The sequence below is a fragment of the Penicillium antarcticum genome (genome assembly GCF_028974205.1).
Source record: "Penicillium antarcticum strain IBT 31339 chromosome Unknown utg000009l_segment0_segment0, whole genome shotgun sequence".
Classification (NCBI taxonomy): domain Eukaryota; kingdom Fungi; phylum Ascomycota; class Eurotiomycetes; order Eurotiales; family Aspergillaceae; genus Penicillium; species Penicillium antarcticum.
In genome coordinates, this window is record NW_026695307.1 from 4967380 (window position 1) to 4986145 (window position 18766).

The 18766-nt window shown below is 47.9% G+C and overlaps 11 protein-coding genes across 11 annotated transcripts; 4 read left to right on the forward strand and 7 right to left on the reverse strand.

The window, feature by feature from the left end:
- Positions 1–266: 266 nt before the first annotated feature.
- N7508_010214 (class I SAM-dependent DNA methyltransferase) lies at positions 267–923 on the reverse strand (the record flags this gene model as incomplete). The annotated part of the gene is made up of 1 exon (XM_058468274.1): positions 267–923. The coding sequence occupies one exon, from the start codon at positions 921–923 to the stop codon at positions 267–269; it is 657 nt and encodes a 218-aa protein (XP_058316120.1).
- A 2278-nt stretch (positions 924–3201) lies between these two features.
- Positions 3202–3537, forward strand: N7508_010215 (uncharacterized protein; the record flags this gene model as incomplete). Its single annotated transcript, XM_058468275.1, is given in 3 exon segments — positions 3202–3294; positions 3372–3510; positions 3524–3537. 3 exon segments carry the CDS (start codon positions 3202–3204, stop codon positions 3535–3537), a joined length of 246 nt encoding a protein of 81 aa, XP_058316121.1.
- Positions 3538–4200: 663 nt separating this feature from the next.
- On the reverse strand, positions 4201–5409 carry N7508_010216 (60S ribosomal uL16 domain-containing protein; the record flags this gene model as incomplete). Its single annotated transcript, XM_058468276.1, has 3 exons — positions 4201–4784; positions 4852–5027; positions 5254–5409. Coding segments are annotated over 3 exons (777 nt in total), but the record flags the coding sequence as incomplete, so codon positions are not given.
- A 378-nt stretch (positions 5410–5787) lies between these two features.
- On the reverse strand, positions 5788–6225 carry N7508_010217 (60S ribosomal protein eL30; the record flags this gene model as incomplete). Its single annotated transcript, XM_058468277.1, has 3 exons — positions 5788–5883; positions 5941–6135; positions 6190–6225. The coding sequence occupies 3 exons, from the start codon at positions 6223–6225 to the stop codon at positions 5788–5790; spliced, it is 327 nt and encodes a 108-aa protein (XP_058316123.1).
- Positions 6226–6957: 732 nt separating this feature from the next.
- Positions 6958–8934, forward strand: N7508_010218 (uncharacterized protein; the record flags this gene model as incomplete). Its single annotated transcript, XM_058468278.1, has 2 exons — positions 6958–7606; positions 7670–8934. 2 exons carry the CDS (start codon positions 6958–6960, stop codon positions 8932–8934), a joined length of 1914 nt encoding a protein of 637 aa, XP_058316124.1.
- Positions 8935–9498: 564 nt separating this feature from the next.
- Positions 9499–10168, forward strand: N7508_010219 (coatomer subunit zeta; the record flags this gene model as incomplete). Its single annotated transcript, XM_058468279.1, has 2 exons — positions 9499–9863; positions 9928–10168. 2 exons carry the CDS (start codon positions 9499–9501, stop codon positions 10166–10168), a joined length of 606 nt encoding a protein of 201 aa, XP_058316125.1.
- Positions 10169–10879: 711 nt separating this feature from the next.
- N7508_010220 (GFA family protein) lies at positions 10880–11345 on the reverse strand (the record flags this gene model as incomplete). The annotated part of the gene is made up of 2 exons (XM_058468280.1): positions 10880–11227; positions 11280–11345. The coding sequence occupies 2 exons, from the start codon at positions 11343–11345 to the stop codon at positions 10880–10882; spliced, it is 414 nt and encodes a 137-aa protein (XP_058316126.1).
- Positions 11346–11686: 341 nt separating this feature from the next.
- Positions 11687–13349, reverse strand: N7508_010221 (ankyrin repeat domain-containing protein; the record flags this gene model as incomplete). Its single annotated transcript, XM_058468281.1, has 2 exons — positions 11687–12592; positions 12627–13349. 2 exons carry the CDS (start codon positions 13347–13349, stop codon positions 11687–11689), a joined length of 1629 nt encoding a protein of 542 aa, XP_058316127.1.
- A 425-nt stretch (positions 13350–13774) lies between these two features.
- N7508_010222 (uncharacterized protein) lies at positions 13775–14707 on the reverse strand (the record flags this gene model as incomplete). The annotated part of the gene is made up of 1 exon (XM_058468282.1): positions 13775–14707. The coding sequence occupies one exon, from the start codon at positions 14705–14707 to the stop codon at positions 13775–13777; it is 933 nt and encodes a 310-aa protein (XP_058316128.1).
- Positions 14708–15171: 464 nt separating this feature from the next.
- N7508_010223 (SDR family NAD(P)-dependent oxidoreductase) lies at positions 15172–16099 on the reverse strand (the record flags this gene model as incomplete). The annotated part of the gene is made up of 4 exons (XM_058468283.1): positions 15172–15359; positions 15412–15550; positions 15608–16023; positions 16081–16099. 4 exons carry the CDS (start codon positions 16097–16099, stop codon positions 15172–15174), a joined length of 762 nt encoding a protein of 253 aa, XP_058316129.1.
- A 242-nt stretch (positions 16100–16341) lies between these two features.
- On the forward strand, positions 16342–18484 carry N7508_010224 (Zn(II)2Cys6 transcription factor; the record flags this gene model as incomplete). The annotated part of the gene is made up of 2 exons (XM_058468284.1): positions 16342–16407; positions 16454–18484. 2 exons carry the CDS (start codon positions 16342–16344, stop codon positions 18482–18484), a joined length of 2097 nt encoding a protein of 698 aa, XP_058316130.1.
- Positions 18485–18766: the final 282 nt, after the last annotated feature.

The window sequence follows — 18766 nt, forward strand, 5'->3', positions numbered from 1 at the left end:
AATGGCTATCCCTTTCGACAGCAAGTATAAAGCGGGCATCAGCCAGCTAAAGGTCCGGGTACCTTGATAGAATTTCATTTGTTTTTAGAAATTTTCTAGGGATTATAACCGGGGGCAAGCAACCGGGAAGTGCGTTGTAAAGGTATCTCTTTGTCGCATTGGAAGGTGTTGAAAACCTGTTTGTGTCGCATGGGAGGATGTTGAAAGCCTGTCCGTTCGTTCGAGTTGCATTTGGGTTGATCATGTCGCAGGGGCTTTTGTGTTTTTCAGGCGCGAGGGTTCTTTTCTAGGATAGCCAGCACTGCTTTGTCGCCGTGTCCCTTTACATAGTCTATGAGCTCATCGGTGACCACATTCACCAGACCTTCTTCTTTCAGCTTCTCGACCTCCGCCTTGAACCCTCCAGATACCCAGATCTCATCAAGAATTGTTGCAATGACAATACCATTGGTCTTGGTAACTCGAACAAGTTCCCTCAAGGCAGGGTCCGGTCCAACATGTCCTTGAGTGAACGTGCCAACGCATGACACGATGTCATATGTTCCGTCTGGCTTGTCGATTGGTCGGTTCATGTCAGCTTGTGTTAGGTCACGGTAGACACCTGTCTGTCTGGCAATCTCCAGCATGGCAGGAGACAAGTCAATGCCGTCAATTGTCTTCGCATTGGCGATTGCAAGAGCTTCTCCCACCAGTCCGGTTCCACAGCCAGCATCAAGAATTACACTGTTGGAAGCACCATTTGATGAAAACTTCATAGCAGCTTGAGCGACGAGGACAGGAGCAACATAGTTCTGGGCTTCATCGCCAACCTCGGCATTGTAGGTGGCAGCCCATTTGTCGTAGAGCTCCATACAATGCTTACTGTCGGTACTGGCCCGGGCCTGAGCCAGGTAGAGATCATTCGTAGGAATTGGAGCGTGCATGGTGAGGAAATAAATCGTAGTGAAGAAGTGTGTCAATTGTGATCAGAGAGCTTTGATTTAGGGATTTAGGGCTTGGAAGAGGTATCCGCCAACCCCTTCTTATAGCAGTTGCAAACATACAAAATCGGCTAAAATAGGCACAACATTGCGTGATGCGGGGTAGATAAACTCTTCTTGAAAAAGTGACGTTTGGTTGATCGATGATGTCGGTGGGTGAGCCCAGATGTCTGGGCTGAAGCCTGAGCCACCTCTTACACGTACAGACGCGGGATATCCCCGCTCGAGAAAGCAGGCTAACTTTGATGCATGCATGGAATGTTTCCAGTTACTCCGAGGAGCTAATGCACGTGTTATCCTTTGCCTTTCGTTTACTTTCGGGGCAAAATGGCTCAATGCACGCAATAGGCAACACATTGCACTCGGTTATATGCATACTTCACGTAGTGATATCTGCATAATGAAGACACGGTGTTTTGCTACCGATGGTGCAACTCAACTAGTGTTGACCTGCTAAATAACACATTGCCCCACATGTTCAATCAATTTGTTCTCCGTATTCAGGGCCAGGGAGGGGGGGATGATGACATAGGTGCCTCACATCTGTACTCCATACGTACCTATAAATACGGCGAGTAGAGCGGTTCTCATCATTAATATGACTTAGGGCTAATTTGTTGTCCCTGATATTTAGAAATAGAATAATATAATGCCAAGCCCATCTTCCATCTTCGATTTTAGTGAATATGAGTTGAATACATTGCGCTGTATTGAAAGTTGTCTATTACGTATTTCTTCGTAGACACTCGCTATATACTCTACTTCAATTTTGTAAGAGACATCAGTCGTACTTGACGGTTTGTTTGCTATTCAGGAAACTCACTCTCAGTCTCGCTCGCACTCGCACACATCTTCAATTATGCGGCCTTCGACCACCTTCATCGAGTCCTCTCATTCTCCTCACCAAGTATCTCAAATGGCATACGCATGTTCTCAGAGCCTACCAAAACTCTTATATCCTCTAGATCCTCTCGGGCTGCTTTTGTTTAATCCTCCGTGCTATGCATTCAGTCTCAGCAGGCGTCAAGCTTCATTTCTTCTTCAAATATTCAGCCCATCTTCGGCCTACTCTCTCGCTGCTTGAGAGATCCGCTTTTAACTTCGCGTGTCCCAGGCTATCTGGGCCTGCTATCAGGCTAACTCGCGCATACCGTACGCTGAAACCCCTCACCTTTAATCTTCACATATCGGTTTCATTCAAGAGACCGTGGTGAGCTTCAATATCAGATCATTCTCTTTTCGTTTCATCTCCTCCGTCGCTTCTCATTACGATCTCATCTCTCCACAAATCTTCACTTACCAACGTGGCACTTGCTGACGGGCAAACGATTGAGGCAGTGGGTGAAACCTAGCTTCTGGTACAGTAAGTGAGCATGAACATAACAAGCTTCTTTTTCTTGACACTGGTTAAATTCTTAACTCACATCCACATCCTCGCATGAAGATCCAGATTCAGCCCACGGGGTGGGAATACAATATCCCAAAAGGCATCTGAACAGAGCCCTTCTCCTACTTTGATGGAATGTTTGGAGGTCAATCCAAAGAAGCCAAGGAGCAGACTGCCATGATGGAGAAAATCTTCGATGTTCTATCGGCTCATGAGGAGCCTGCTTCTATGATCTAGCTATTTGACACACTCAGAAATGGCCAAATGAGGTTAAACAAGAGAGGCTAAGTGAAAGCGCAAATAATGCAAGAAATGGTACACTCGCTTCAAAGACTTCGTGTAGAAACCACTAATTACGTCATGGCACAGTGAACAGATTCTTAGCATCCATCATACCATACCTACCTCGTGCATGCGATTGTTCCCTGAATTTATAGTCACCCACTGCGGCTTTACCACCTGCAGGTAGAATACACCATTTTATCAAGATAATCAGCACCAAATGAAGCATTAGTTTAAAACACCTCAAGCATTGCAACCCGAGATGTTACATCCAGAATCCCAACAACCGGGTTGAACTCACATTCCAATAAGATCTCATTCCGACGATCCCCTAGACACCGACTTTGTTTACAGCTGGGAAGCGATAACCCCAAGAATGTACATACATCTTCCATCCCTACGTAAATAGATCGTCGATTGATAAATTGCCCATGGGGTTCTTCAAGTCTGCAATCCCTGCATCCAACCCTCGTGTCCTACATCTCTCCGATCTATCAATTCAATCGTACCTTACTTCACCACGTGAAAACAATATACAATATATCCATCAAAATGAAGCTCACCATCTTCTTCCCTCTGGCCGCTTTCCTTTCTTGGGCTGTTGCCGAGACTACTGATGCTATTGATGATGCCAGTCCTTGTCTCGTAAGACTTCCCGTTTTACCTTGGATATATCTATGATGTGTCACTCAGAAACTGACTTGGTTTCTTGTTTTCTAAAGCTACGTTGTATGTCCGAGGCTGCTACTGTCGCTGGCTGTGCCTCTTCTGTCGATTCCGATTGCACCTGTCCCAGTGTAGCGTTTAAGGATACACTCGGTGCTTGCTTGAAGGCTGCTTGTACTCCAGATGATATCACAGGTATGTCTCTCAGCTTCGTTTGTCTAAGGGGTTTGAAACTCCTTTGTTGAGCACTTGGACTTATTTTTTCTTCTCGTCAGTTGCTGGAGAATTGCACAAAGAACGTTGTGGAACGGAACCATCTGAATAAATGGGCTGTATATATTTTTAGATCCAGATAATCTCTTTCAAATAGGTGGAAATATTTATTGAAATCATAGTCTTTGAATATTTTCGTGTTGTGCTTGTTGAGATGACCAAGTAGATGGACCACCAGCACAGATATATATTGGCCAAAAATTGGGAGAGCACTAACACCATTCTTGTTTTTGAAAGGCACTCACTGTGTGTCAACTCTGTAATTAGGGTGGAAATATGGAGATTCATATTAGAAAGATTGCTAAAAAAAATAGATATAACGTTACCTATTGCAACTAGGTACTTTGAGATCATCTGTCTATAGTCGGCGAAGTGGACATGAGTGACGTGACCGAGACGATGGCCCCATTTTCATGCATCTCTCCGGAGTCCGCTCGGACATTGGGCCTAGGCTCCAGGCATGTCAAATCTGACAGTTCTGAGGCCTTCCCCGCGAGATCCAAGATTTATCTTAGTTGTCGAAATGCACTCACGTACGCGGCGGTGTGCTGTTTCCGTATAAAAGGAAGTTTGTAGACTACTCTTACGCAATAATGCTCTACTGGCAATCAATTAAAAAAGGACCCATGGAAGAACTCCATCATTGCGATTGCACGAGATTGATATCAAGAATAGGTGTGACAGGTAAAGAGAGCACATTCAAGTATTTTTGTCGTTCTGAATTTCATATTCTGAAATGACCCATCAACATCTAAGCGGAAGTCTCGAAAGCACCGGGGAAGCGCTTCATGTTCTCCTCAACCTGGCCGTGGCCACGGAGGAACTGAACGTAGGCACCGTCCTGGCGGAGCTTGCCCTCGTTGCGGAGCTGAACGTAGTCCTCGCGGCGAACAGGGGTGAAGCCCCAGTTCTTGGAGACAATGATCTTTTGGCGGCCGGGGAACTTGTACATGGAGCGGCGGAGAGCCTCCAGAGCGGTGGGGCGGTGGGCGTCACGGGTACGGACAGACAGAATGATCTGGCCGATGTTGACACGGGCAACGAGACCCTGGGGCTTTCCGTAGGCACCACGCATACCGGTCTGCAGACGATCGGCACCAGCGCAAGACAACATCTTGTTGATACGGACGACGTGGAAGGGGTGGACACGGACACGGAGGTGGAAACCTTCCTTACCGGCGATCTTCACGAGGTACCTATTGACAAAAATTATAAGTTTGCGTTCATGGGAGACGGATGGATAGTCCAGGGCGGGGGACATACTTGTTGGCGCAAATACGGGCGGCTTCAAGAGCCTCGGAGGACAGCTGCTCGTACTCGTTGGAGACCAGGTGGACACAGGTGGGGAAGTCGTCCACGTTGGCCTTCTTACGACCAAGATCGAAGATACGAATCTTAGGGTCGGGAACACCACGGTTGAACCGGGACTTGGGGTAGGGCTAAAGGTCGATTTATTGTCAGTCAAACCGATCTTTCAAAAAAATGTTGATCCCCCAAAAAATCGACAGCCCAAAGCCCAGCAATTTTCCTCTGCAACAGACGACATCCCAGCCATGGCGAGGTTGTTGTGGCGAGCGTGGTGCTCTTTGGTGTTCACTCCCCATAACCGAGATGTCCATCCATCACCCACACAAATCATTCTCGCTCCTTCAAATCGAAACGCACCTTGTTCTTGCAGTAACGGTAGCATCTCGCGGGACGACGGGCCATTTTTAGTGCTGGAGGTGGGGTGAATGCACTTCCTGCGAACTGGTTGTTGGTTGTCGGTGGTGTCGAGGGTTCGAAAAGAGAGAGAGAAAAGAGCCCGCCAGTCACGGGATTACCTGATTTCCAAGCAAATGTGCTAACCGGTGGCAAAGCCCTAACCCTATGCCAGACGGGCCAATCAGGGGCTACCCCGCCTTACCGCTTTGGGCCAATGGACTATCGGAAGAACATCTATACGCTGCGGCGAGTTTCATCAGCATCATTCATCCGTAAGAGATAATTAATAAGATCTGGATGATGCGGTGTCATCCGTGGCGTTGATTTGTCTACGTTATCCTCGCTATCTACGCTGTGCTTCGAACTACGCATGCGCCAATGTAATGAGTCCATGGGTAGATTTGTACTAATCTCTTTGCGGCGAGAATCATTCAAGATCTCGCGGCGCATATGTCACAACCATATCAACTCCATTCTCTTCCACTCACGAGCCACCTAAACGGAGCTAGTGAGGATGTCTGAGTCACCAGCATCCAAGATAGCCATGGTGGCGCAACGGAACAGCTTACCGCAGGCGGTACCAAGCTCAATCTGTAATCAACCCCTATTAGCAATCCTGCGGGACTTTTGTTCAAGAAAATGACTCACGTTGTTGCCCGAGAAGTGGTGGACAGGGGTCTTGGCGAGCATGGCGTAGTACTCAAGCTCAGACTTGCGGAGAGGAGGAGTGTTCGCAGCAATGATGACCAGCTTGGCCTTGCCCGAGCGCAGAGTATTCATGGTAGACTTTGCGCCCAGCGTGACCTTACCAGATTTCATAACCAGAGCGAGCCTGGAGTTGACCTGAAATAGACGGTTAGTATATGCACATGATCAGATCGCGACAGAGCATCTCACATTGTCGGAACCCTTCTTGGACTTGTTGGGGGCCATCGTTACGCTGAAGTTCCTGAGGACTTCGGTTCGGTATCGAAATAGGGGTCAATTGTGCGCTCCGGCCTGGATTGTTAAAGAGAAAGCAACTGTCGCAAAGTGAAGATCTTGATCAATGTGGACACGGAGATACATTAATCCGCAAACCTTACTGGAACCGCCAAGCCTTGTCGCCTGAGGCATCAGCATCCTTGAAGCAGACATGTATCGGGCTTTCAGGGATAGCACAGCATTCAGTCCTTGTTAAAATTGTCAAACAATGAATTATTCACACGGACCTCTGATCTAACGTTATACAAATTCCTCAACGTATCATTCGTTGCTTCGAGTCGTTTCGAGACGTTCTACTCTCGTATTGATTCGGCCCCCGACCCCGTTACGCGTATTTTTAGATACAAGAGTAAGGGATCCGCATTCCTCACCTTTGATTTAAGGTCTGCATTCGTTTCTATCTCTCATTCCAATCCTCTTCCGGCGTCTGTGTTCAATGAATCTTCTTGTTCTGTCAACCATGTGGCACGCAATCAATCTGTGACAGCTTTCACTACATTCCTGTCCTTCAATCTGCCCTTACAAGCGCTCTCCACAAGGTGTCCACTAGGCTTTGACCGCCGATTGCGCTGCACCCTGAATTTCTTCCCCTTCTCCTGACCACTAATTGAAGCGCAAACTGGGAGGCAACTGGCATTCTTTTTATATACTTTCGAGTCTACGGACTTGGGACCCTGCACCATGTCAGCAACGCCTCGCAAGCCTGGAACTCCCGGCAATTCCAGCAAATCATCACCCGCAGATCCGCACTCAACCAACGGGTCCACCACACGAGGGCATGCACGCTCGCCCAGTGCCGCAACCAACGGACTCAACCGTTCCCCATCTTTAAGAGGATCTACTCCCGTCTCTGCGCGCGCGGCTGCAAGAAAACCTGGCCGCTCCAACCTCAGCATGTCGAACGTTCCACGAGTCTCCAATGACCCCTCTGAAGAAGAGGCGCGGGCCCAGAATGCCGCCCTCATCGAGGACCTACGATCTCAGCTTCAAAAAGCCGAAACGGCTTCCGAACAATACCAGAAACAGCTGGGCGTTTTGCAAATGCGTCTTGATGAAGCAATCAGTGAACAAAGCAAGTTGGAGGACCAGGCCCATGAGCGAGATAGTCGGATCGAGACACTTAGCAATGAAATCCGTGACCAGGGTCGTCAGATCCGTGACTTGGAACAAAACCACGAGTCCGAGCGGAACGCCATGTTGCAAGAGAAAGAGCAACAGACCAGCCGGGAGGAAGAGATGCAAGCAACTATTCAACGATTGAAGGATTCAGTGGCGCAAAAGGATATGCGCATGAACGCAGAAGGTGACCGCCACCAAGTCTCTCGATCCTGTAAGACCTTACCACTCTTGCGATCGCTGAGTATAGAACAACCAGATACTAACTTTTATACAGCCAGCTTCCGCAACCGATCTTCCCCGGACGTCGATGGCCAATTCGCACCCTCTTCGCACCTCGAGCGTAGCCCCTCCCGCAACAACTCTACCCTTCTACTGCAGAAAGATAAGGTTATCGAGTCACTACGCCTCGAACTGGCCGAATCGCAGATCAAACTTGTTGAAATGGAGAATGCGGGCGGTGGCCGCCAGCGTGAGCTAGAGAAAGACCTCCTCGAGGCCCGCATGGCTAACGCTCGGTTGATGGAAGACAATGAAAGCTACCAACTCCTGCTCAGCGAGAAGACTCTCACCGGAGATTTCACCAAGGGTGAGTTCATGCGGGATGCTCATCCATCTAAGGAATCGTCTGGTGGCCTGGGATCCTTGGCAGATGAGCTGGAGTCAGTGGATGAGTCGCCTGAAAATGATTCCACCTCCAAGCCAGAGGGAGAAATCAAGGCCCTCAAAGACCAGAACAAAGCCCTTACGCTCTACATTGAACGTATTATTAGCCGAGTCCTCATGCACGATGGGTTCGAACATGTTTTGGACCGGAATGAAGACCAGTCTGGCGGAAAGTCAGGCAATGACAAGGACCTTCCCCCGACCCCTCCAGAGAAGGATGATGCACATTCGTCTTTCTTGGAACGTGCCAAGTCAGTGGTCGGTGTTCAACCTGCTCGCCCTTCAACTCAACCCCGGTCGCGTCCAACCAGCATGATGCCTCCCCCCACCCCATCGCAGAACAACCCCAATGAGAACCCCAACACCGCACCAAGCATTCCCTTCCGCACCCAGTCTGTTAGAGCTAGCCACCGCCGCAGCCGCTCTGAACAGGTCGACCCCGGCGCTGCCAATATGGTTGGGCAGATCTACCGCGGACGCAACTCCGGTGGACCCATCAGCCCGACTGCTATGGGCCCTGGATCGCGCCAAAGCATGTTCTCCGGAGCAGCCAGCTATATCTCCAGCATGAGCCGTGCTCCATCCATGTCCAGCCAGCCAGACCGGGCCGGCCACAGCAGCTCCCCTAGTATCACAAGCGACCCTCACGGAGATACTGCCTCTACAGGGGCCACATCCAGCCCTCCTCGTTCCAGCGGTGGAATGAACAACTACACTGGAGCCGTGATGCAGCAGGATAAGCTGCGTCCTTTGCGCCTTGTCAGCGAAACCACCAGGCTTAAGGAAGAAGAAGAAGCGGCCCGCAAGAAGGCGAACCGTGCGAGCTGGATTCCGTGGTTAAACCGCGCCAATGCTGAAGAACCTGCGCCGCAGTAGGCCGTGTTCCTCGGGCAGTATGATTTCATGTGATCTGAAAATCGGTCTTTACCATATTTTTAACATACCCATACCCTCTATGATGCACATAGCACGATTCATGTATCCCCTGAGTTTTCATGTTTCTTTTGACGCAATCTAAATTCTCCCCTATCAATGTGGTTTTCGTAAGGAGTCTGGACACCGCGGCTTATTTCGATACATATTATTCCCCATGTCTGATTTACGATGCTCGTGATCAATTTATGTCATGTCCCCATTCTCATGTATGCTTTACTTTATTATGTTCTTGTTGCAATCAGCCAACAAGAGCCGGTCATGTATCTATTTTGTGAAATCAATATGATGATTAACAAAATAAGAAGCATCTTAGATCGAGGTCTTCTCTTAACTCAAAGCCAGAAAGTGATGAGCAATGTTAAGCAACTTATCTCGCTCACATGGTCGAAGCTCTTATAGAACACGGAATAACATTAGTGCGTCTCCGCCTCCGGCCAGATTGGCGGTCGAGAGCATCAACAATCGTGGAAGTTCACCAATTGCTCTACAAAACAATAAATCACCATGCCCGGCCCTCTATCCCTATTCTCCGTCAATGCGGTCCTCGTCATGTCCGCTGACGACGGCTCCCGCATTTTCACCAAGTACTACTCTGCCCCCCATCCCCCCGCCGGTGCTGCCCCCAACTCGACGGATTACCCCGGCGCCAACCCATACCCTACCGTTAAGGAGCAGCGCGCTTTCGAGAAGGGCCTCCTCGAAAAGACCAACAAGTCCTCAAGCGATGTGATCCTGTACGACAACCGTATTGTCGTCTTCAAAATGGAGAGCGACGTCATGCTCTACGTTGTTGGCAGCGCCGACGAGAACGAGGTCCTGCTATACAATGTTGTCCTCTCACTACGGGACGCTCTGGGAATTCTATTCAAGTATGCTACTGTAATATCTGGTGGTGGTTTTGTCAACAGCTTCTAACATATTCGTTTCAACCAGGGGCGCAACCGACAAGCGCACTATCGTCGAGAACTACGACTTGGTCTCCCTGACCATTGACGAAATCATCGACGATGGAATTATCCTCGAGACAGACCCCGTCATGATCGCCTCGCGGGTCAGCCGTGCCCCTGCTGCGGATGCGCCTAACATGAAGAACATCGACCTCACCGAACAAGGTCTCATGAACGCCTGGGAGTTCGGTAAGCGCCGCCTTGCAGAGGGTCTGCGCCAGATGTAAATGGGGACACGAATATTTGTCTTGCGTTCTACGGTTGGGGCTTTCATGTGATGTGTTTTTGGCCCTGTTGAAGCATTGCTTGATCTGTTGTTTTACCCATCCGTTTTTTCTTCCTGGCTGGTTCTGGCGTCATATGGCTATTCTACTTTATTCTACCTTTTTTTTCCTTGCTCAACTTGGTTTTTTTGTCCTGGGATCTGAAGACATAGACCTGTTTCTGTTGATTTTATTTGCATTTTACAAAATTACCTTGGTTGCATGATTGTTTATTGTCCTATGATATCGACAATACTGTGCCGAGGATCTGCATAGTTCATGATCCCATGTCCTGAGTTTAATGAGTGCAATGAGCAAAAGCAATAGCCTCGAATTCTTTTTACCCTGACGTCTATTTTTTGACCAGGATTCCCCGGGCTGACGTCTCTATAAGGAACTTAGCCACGGGGAGAGTATACCGTTTCACACGTACGTTGTTCTTGCCCTCATTTGGCATCTCTTTGTCACCTCTTTTCCACTTATTTTTGGATGCCTCGAGAATACAAGTGGGAATGCCGAAGGACTTGATGTCCCATGGCTATATTGCAGTACGCTTTGATTTTTTTTTTTTTTTTCAAGAATTTCATTATTGAGAGTAGTTCATTCTCATTATCAAGCAAATGGAAGCTGTTCTCAATGCAATGAAACACCAGAAAAAGTCAGCTGTCAACAACATCAGAACTCCATCATCTGAGCAGTCCCTTCGATATGCGAAAGCCATGGCACACGATACTTTGTCCACATCTCCATTGTCGGCTTGGCCAGGGCGAATGCATTGGGGTCGTCCAAAGTCCCAACTTGAACAACAGCAGTTCCCCTAAAACCCTCACGATCGCCCGTCTTGTAGATAGTACCACCACAGTTGTCACAGAAATGAACAGTGATGTTCATGCCATTCTCATGGGCATGAGTGAAGCGCTTAGGTGCACCGGCGGTGATTTTGAAATCCTTCTCTGGCATCATGAAGTTAACCGTATTCGTGCCGCCGCTGATTTTGCGGCATGAGAGGCAGTGGCAGGTCGCCTGTATTCCAAGCTTAAAACTGAATTCTTTTACAAATTTTGCATTGCCTTACCATTCCCTCTGGCACTTCGGTAATCTCATATTTCAGGTTTTGGCAAAGGCAGGATCCGGTAGGCATGTTGGCGTTGGGGATTGGGACTTACGGCATTATGGATCTGCTCGGAAGCAGAGTGCTCTTATACAAATGTTTCAGCTGTCATTTGACTTTTAGCTCGTACCTGTACTCGTATTAAAGCCACTATAGTCATATACTACGTAAGCAATCGTAGTCGATTCCCGACCTCGGATGGGTATCGCCACTGTAGGGCTGGTCCGTCCCCGTGTTCGCTTTGATTAACCCGAAAAGTTGATATACAGTAAATGCTTCCTGAAGTCATTTATTTGTACTTTAGACGAGAAGCCTGAAAGTGCTGATGAATTGGATTCTCGATATTGCTCTACGTTTCAAGCCCATCAAATTCAACGTCGAAACCGGACAGCTGCGTTCACCGTTGCAACCAGGCGGGAATCTAGTTGAGCGACAAAGCTTAGGCTGGTATTCTCCAAAGCCAAATCACCAGCAGAGCGACCTCTGTGATCCAGTATAGAAGCATCGGTTGACGGGTGATCTAAGAGAACTCTCACAACCTCAGTATTGCCGTGGACGGCAGCCAAATGCAAAGAAGTTAACCCCTGTTTATCCGTCTTGTTAGGATCGGAAGACTGATAGGTGATCATGTACTTGACAATGTCCTGATGTCCATGCATGGCCGCAAGATGAAGAGCCGTATGCCCCGCGTCATCTCGCAGGTGTTCAGCAGCACTGTGACGAAGTAGAGCAGCGGTTTCATTCAGTCCCTTGACGGCGGCTTCATGTAAAGGGGTTCGTCCGCCAGTGGAGGAGTCTCTTTCGTTCACATTGAATTTGCCTGATGCGAGTAGACTTTGAATCGTGGAAAGGCTACCACAGCGCACAGCGAGATGTATTGGCTTCCAAAAATGAGGCATGCTCGGCAACGATGATGGAATGAACCCGTCTTTTGAATCGAGAAGCCATTGCACCATGGAACTTTCTCCGACTTCTATTGCCTGTCTCAATGCCTTCATCCCGACGGCTGAATTATCCTGCCCAGGACGACTCAGCGCTGCGACCAAGGGCAAATATCCTTTCATTGCAGCCCAATCCAAAAGAATGTCATTATCTTCATTGGTCATCTCACGTTTTAAGGCTGACCCTGGTCCTAGCAATCGAGCAAATAGAGATTGCATTTCCTCTCCAAGATCCTGAGCTTTGACGACATGGGCTGGCAAGTATGATGTTGCGTAATCGTAGAAGTAGAAAATTTGGTCGTGGTCATGACCTTGATGAGCCGTCTCTGCCACAACCTTTCCAATGTCAAAATTGGAGTTTTTGCGAGACCCTCAGAAGCCTGATTGCCAGCGTTTGAACGCAAGCTGATGAATTCATAGTCGAGCGAATGACCTCAGATGGCAAGGATCCAGTTCGAATATGAGGATTGACCTGTTTTGATACCTGCCTTTCGAAAACGCTGTAGTTGAGATAGGTAATGATGATTTCTGTCACCATGCGATGAGCATTATCGAGGTTGACTAGGGGTTTGATTGGCTCTTTGAACTCTTCAAACTCTTCGAGAAGAAATCGCCTAACGCTAGAGTGAACGAGATGCACCGTCAGTTGCTCCTCGTCAACCATTATTAGACTCCCACATGAAATTAATGTACTCCAGATGTTGTTGAGAAGCCTGTCTGGCTTCCAGTCCAGATCACCTGGAACAACAGACAAGGCTTCCCGCAATTCCTGTACGACCAATGGTCTTTTAGCCACGACCAGCATGGCGAAAATATCCCTTTGATGTGTGCTCTCAGACTTTGACTTGAAAGCGCGAGCGAAAGTCTGCGAAAGATCTTTTGGCAGGTCGGTAAGAGCATGGCGAATCTCCTCATCACTCTCCATAGAGCATATTGACTCTATTTGGAGGGCTACCCACAAAAACATTCCTTCAGATCCCTTCAATAGAGCATCTTGAATTTCCAAAATCAAGGTAGGGTTCCCGATTGTGAGCTTTCCGGATTCAATTCGGTTTTCCAAATCCGACTGAATGAAGTTCAATTTCTGCTGCATTGCTGGGCATTGGTTCAACAACCAATCCAGTGAACTGAGAAAGTCCGCTTCGTACAATAGCCTTTTTCGGATATTCACGGAGGGAGAGACAGAGCAGGAATGTAACTTTCCCACTTTGAAGTTGCTGCAAGAAATTCATGACTACGTGCCTCTGATCATCGTCAAGTTCATCTAGTCCATCCACAACCAGATAGCAATCGGTCTTATGAAAATCGACAGACCCGCACAACAGCTTGATCAGCCGCTCCGGAATGGGGTCTGTCATATTCTGGTTGAGAAATTCTGTAGCAGCAGTGAAGTCTGTCATTGACTGAAGCAGTTGCCGAGCCAAAGAGCCAATCACTGTCCGAGCTTCGAGACTTTCAGAAACATCATGCCTGCAGAAAAAATATGCAACACGGGCATTTCCAGTTTCGATGTAGAGATCATCTACTATGTTCGCCATCAGAACGGACTTCCCAGAGCCTAGCTTGCCAGTACACAGTGGAAGCAAGCAGTGAAGCCTTCCAGTTTCGGTACACATGACTCTCACGAAACAGACTCGTGTTTCCTGTTTTTCGAATTTGCTTCCAAGCGACAGTATGGTAGTACTGAGAACAGAAATCAAGCACTCGCTGCTTTATTTGGACTAATTGCTGGTAGGCACTTGACTTATGAAGTTTGGTCGACATTATTCTGAATCGTGAATTGAGGTCGCCTTCATCTTCGAGTCTCTTTGCCATCAGGTATGTCACTTCATCCTTGATCATCTGTCCCCAAGACTCCAAGTCTGACTGGTATGATTTGAGATTAGGGTCACTTAGTGAAGCAGCCAGTTTACCGAAAGCTGATTTGCGCGCAAAAGTAGATATTTCACGACAAAAGCGTACAATAACGATAAAGTATTCACACAAAGAGGTCTGCAGTTCGCTTGATCGGGGATACAACAGAGCCATCTTTTCATGTCGTGGAGCGAGACGGCCGGCGATCATGAAGACATTTGATAATCTCTCCAGGTAAGAGGTGAATCCGGCAATAATCTGCAATGACAATCGTACTGTTGTCCATACACCGCAAACCAATATATTCTGTGATCCACCGACTAGAACATCACCAAGTGCTGCAAATTGCTGTGTGGCTTGCAGGATGTTGGTAAGCCGCGGTCCTAAACAACGCCGTCTCTTTTCGGCGGCGTGATCGATCTCCGCTGTAAGTTGCATGACATCTTGGATACCAGGAGGAGATCCAATGGCTTTTGATCTCGATACACGAAAGCTTGCTTTGTGTTCATCGGAAAGCTCGGCTTCAAATTGCGAAACAGCCTGGGCGAGACGGGCCTCAGGTTTCAAGTGAGATACAATGACCACCGATTTTGACATCTCCCCCTTGACATGTCCGACCGATATAGGAGAAAGTCAGGATTTGAATAGATTTCAAAGAGAACGTGGCGTGTTAGGCTTGTGAACAGGGGTTGTGCTGATGCTGTCAGCCCGCTTAGCGCGCTTCCAGGCGGGGCAATTCAACGTAAGGTCTAGTGTGTGTCTATGAAAACAGAATAAGAGCTGAAAGAAGGGAAGGGTAGTATATTCAGACCTTTAAAAGGAGCAGTTGGCTACCCCCCTCGCTATATACGAGTTGCTTGCCGCCTGTGGGGTATTAGACCGACATTGACAGAGAATCGTCAAAATAGAAGCCATACATCTCCTATGAGTCGTTGAGTTAATCGTAACTTTGTGTCCGATTCCTTAGTATTTAATAAGTTTGTTTATCTACTTATTATAATCAGACTAGATGCCCAGATAACATTGTATCAGTATTGTGAGAAACCCCTCTGTCTGAAAGATCAGCACATCCACCCTCCATCAACATTATATACAGCTCCAGTAACAAAAGAGGCCTCCGAACTAAGTAGGAAAGCGATGACATTTGCAATTTCGATTGGCTCAGCCTGGCGCTTCTGCGCAGTCTTTTGCAAACCACGCTTCACATCCTCGGGATCTTCACTAGCAGAGAGTGGGGTGTTGACAGAGCCTGAGATAGTCAGTCAACGAGCCTAGTAGTCCCTGTTACTCAAGATGCTTACCGGGGGAAACACAGTTTACGCGAATGTGCTGGTTCTTCTGTGCAGCAGTTTGCGTCAACCCAATACCCGCCGCTTTGCTGGCACAGTATGCCGAGACACCTGGAGCTCCCATTTGGCCAAAGACACTGGCAGCGGAGACCTGTGTAGAAATAGTCAGCATGGAGATGTTTGGGCTCAAAAATTGTCAAGACCGTACAATGCTACCATCGGCTTTCATTGCTTTTAGCTGTTCCTTCAGGCAGAGGAAAATGCCCTTGGTATTCACAGCAAATGTAAAGTCCCAATTGGTTTCAGTTTCCTCTGTAATTGGTGCAGCTGGGGTGATCACTCCAGCCATGTTCACGGCGCCATCTAACTTGCCCAATTTTTCGACTGTGGACTTGATCCATGTCTCAACTGATTGACCGTTGCGCACATCTATAGCAGTGATTATGTGCTTCTCGGGGTTGGTCAAGGATTGAATCGCTTCTCGTAGTGCTTTCTCATTGATATCGGCGAGCGAGATGAGTGCGCCACGAGACGCGAGGAGCTTCGCTGTTGCGAGTCCCATACCGGAGGCTGCGCCGGTAATTGTAATCTGATCATGTCCCTTCAACTTGGATAAAAGTTCAACTTACGACTTTCCCTTCAAAAGGTGCCATCGTTTGGTGTTATGCAGTATTGTGAGACTGATAGTGACCAAAACCATGGCGGAATTGTGATACTTATAAAATTCATATAATCCATATAATCCATCGTACTGATGCTATTTCAACTCATCATTGAACTCTTGACTCAACTGTTGACTACAATGCCCAAGTCGATGTAAAAGAGAGGCAGGTGTTCGCGCACCAAACAGGAAGGTTTCCGCTATCGGAGCTCCACAGATCGGCCCAGCTATTCCCCGCAATATATCGAGTAGGGCTCAGCTTTCCTCGTTCATCTCCCCAAATGGATTCTGTTCGAGCAAGTGTACACGACAGCGCTCATACGAGATCATTCACAGGATGCAGCACAGTAAGTCTGATGGTACCCAGTCATGTCTATTCTCTGACCAGGACAGTGTCGAAGTCGGCATGTCAAGTGCGACGAAAGACGCCCAACATGCTCAATGTGTGAACATTTTGGCATCGCCTGTGAGGGATACAAGAAAGACATTTTCTTCGACTTTGAGAGCTCATCAGGCAATAATGGGGCGCGCTTTCGCCGACCGTTGCTCTCGCTTGAGGACCGCGAGCGGATGAGCGAATGGCTTACTTCGAGTGCTCCTCCCAAGCAAACCCTGAAGATATTGTCTCATATCGATGAAACATGCGAGAAAGCGCCATTAAAAGATGATGTTGACATCCATCGAGGCCCGTTTGGCGCATTTAGAATCACACAAGGAAGAGGTACTGCGTCTTTGCCTGTGCCCTGCGAGCCAGTCGTGAACGTGAACAACTCAGAAGACACGAATTCTAGTTCTCCACAAGAGATCAGCACTGTGAATAATAACTATGAACTATCAACACCCCCACCCCTTTCTCCGTGGTCCCAAGGCCTGATGCACCTCATTTTTGACCAACCAGGAAACGTTCTCAGCCCACCTTCTCCAGGATTCTTGGAGGCCATGTTGGATTCACAATTGGAGAGAAACACAGAACCCCACGAATACATGCCCCTAGACTTGATGCCTGATCCTCATTACAATAACGCAACATCACCAACCTCCTTGTCTTCCGCGAGCACCACTATATCCGTGCCCCATGACGCTGTCTTCCTTCTCAAGCATTACGCCTCAGCGGTAATAAGCTTGATGACTCCACTTAGGCACTCAAAAACACCATGGCATGTTCTTTTCATCCCTCATGCCAAGAACTGTCTTGCAGCACTGGCATTGAATGATGAAATGAGTCATGCCTGTCTATGTGCTTTCTATGGAACATTGTCCATCAGTGCATTTAGTCTGGGAGGGGTCTCCCGGTCTCAGACGTGGCTTGAGAAAGCCATGATGTATAAACAAGAAGCTCGAAAGCATGCGCGGATGATGTTAACGACTGCCTATGATGTTCCTAAGGTGGCAAAATACAAGTCCATTTTGATGGCCTTACTTACTATGGTGCAAGTCTCTATTTTCTCAGGAAATAGAAGCGAGACTGAGTGCTATTTTCTGGAAGCGGAAAAGTTCATTCGGTTAAGAGGACTCAAGCGCAAGAAATCTCGCAAAGTCCGTTTACTTCATCACTGCTATGCGTTTGAGCGCATTATACATGAGAGTATCTTCATCTGTGGTGCAAATTCAACCCAGCGACATCATATTCGCACAGCGATTGAATCCAGTGGGCTGGGGATGTATAGTCTTGACAGTCTGTCTTTCCGGCTCACTGGCTGGAAGAACCTCAACCAGGAGATGATGAGAGTACGCGGACAAGAGGAGGGCGAGAACGATTTACATCTTGAACGCCCGGGCTTTTGGTCTTCTACGCTATATCCCGAGATATTCGGTATTCCAGAACAGTGGATATTCCTTTTATCGCAGGTGATTCGACTTGGAAAAGAGAAAGACACAGCCGAGGGAGATGGCACGAGAAAATGTCTTAGTTTAAAAGAATTCATCGGCCGAGCAAAGACGCTGGAAGATTCGATCAACAATCTCCATCTACCCAGTCGCAATACGTCTGCACTTGAGAATAACAACAACTCCCAGCTCGACCAAGATATAATCGATAATATGCTGGAAGCAATGCAGAACGCTTTGGCAATATACTTCTACCGCCGAGTGCACGATGTGGACGCGTCGATCCTACAGACAAAAGTCGTGGGTGTTTTGGATAGATTACTACGCTGCCAACAGGCAGATTCTACAGTGGTACATGGCTCAGCGGGGTTCATCTGGCCTGCCTTCATTGCAGCCTGTGAAGCCGAGGATTCATCTGTCCAAGTGTCATTTTCGAATTGGTTTGAGAACTCGGCATGTCGGAGTGGTCTTTCTTGTTTTACAGATACGTTGGACAATATCCAGAGGATATGGCAGGAAAAGTCGTGTGCCAATGGGAAGAGTGTTACTTGGTTGGATCTGATGAAGAATACTGTGCCTTTACAGTCACACTTATGATTCACGAAGCAATGTTTTACGCTAGTGTCTTTTCTTGTATATCAACTGGACCGAGGACCGGGTCTCCTGATTGGCCCTCACCCGGTAAATCTTTGCCAACCTCATAATACGATAATGAACAGAGCATTGTGCGACAGTCTTCTTGAATCCTATGCGTCGTCTACCAGCTTGCATTTATCTCATCGAAGCAAATTTATTCAACACATCCCGTGTTCCTTACCCACTCGCAATTTCCGCATGATCCCAACCATGCCAAGCCGGTAAAATTCTTACCAGCCAAAC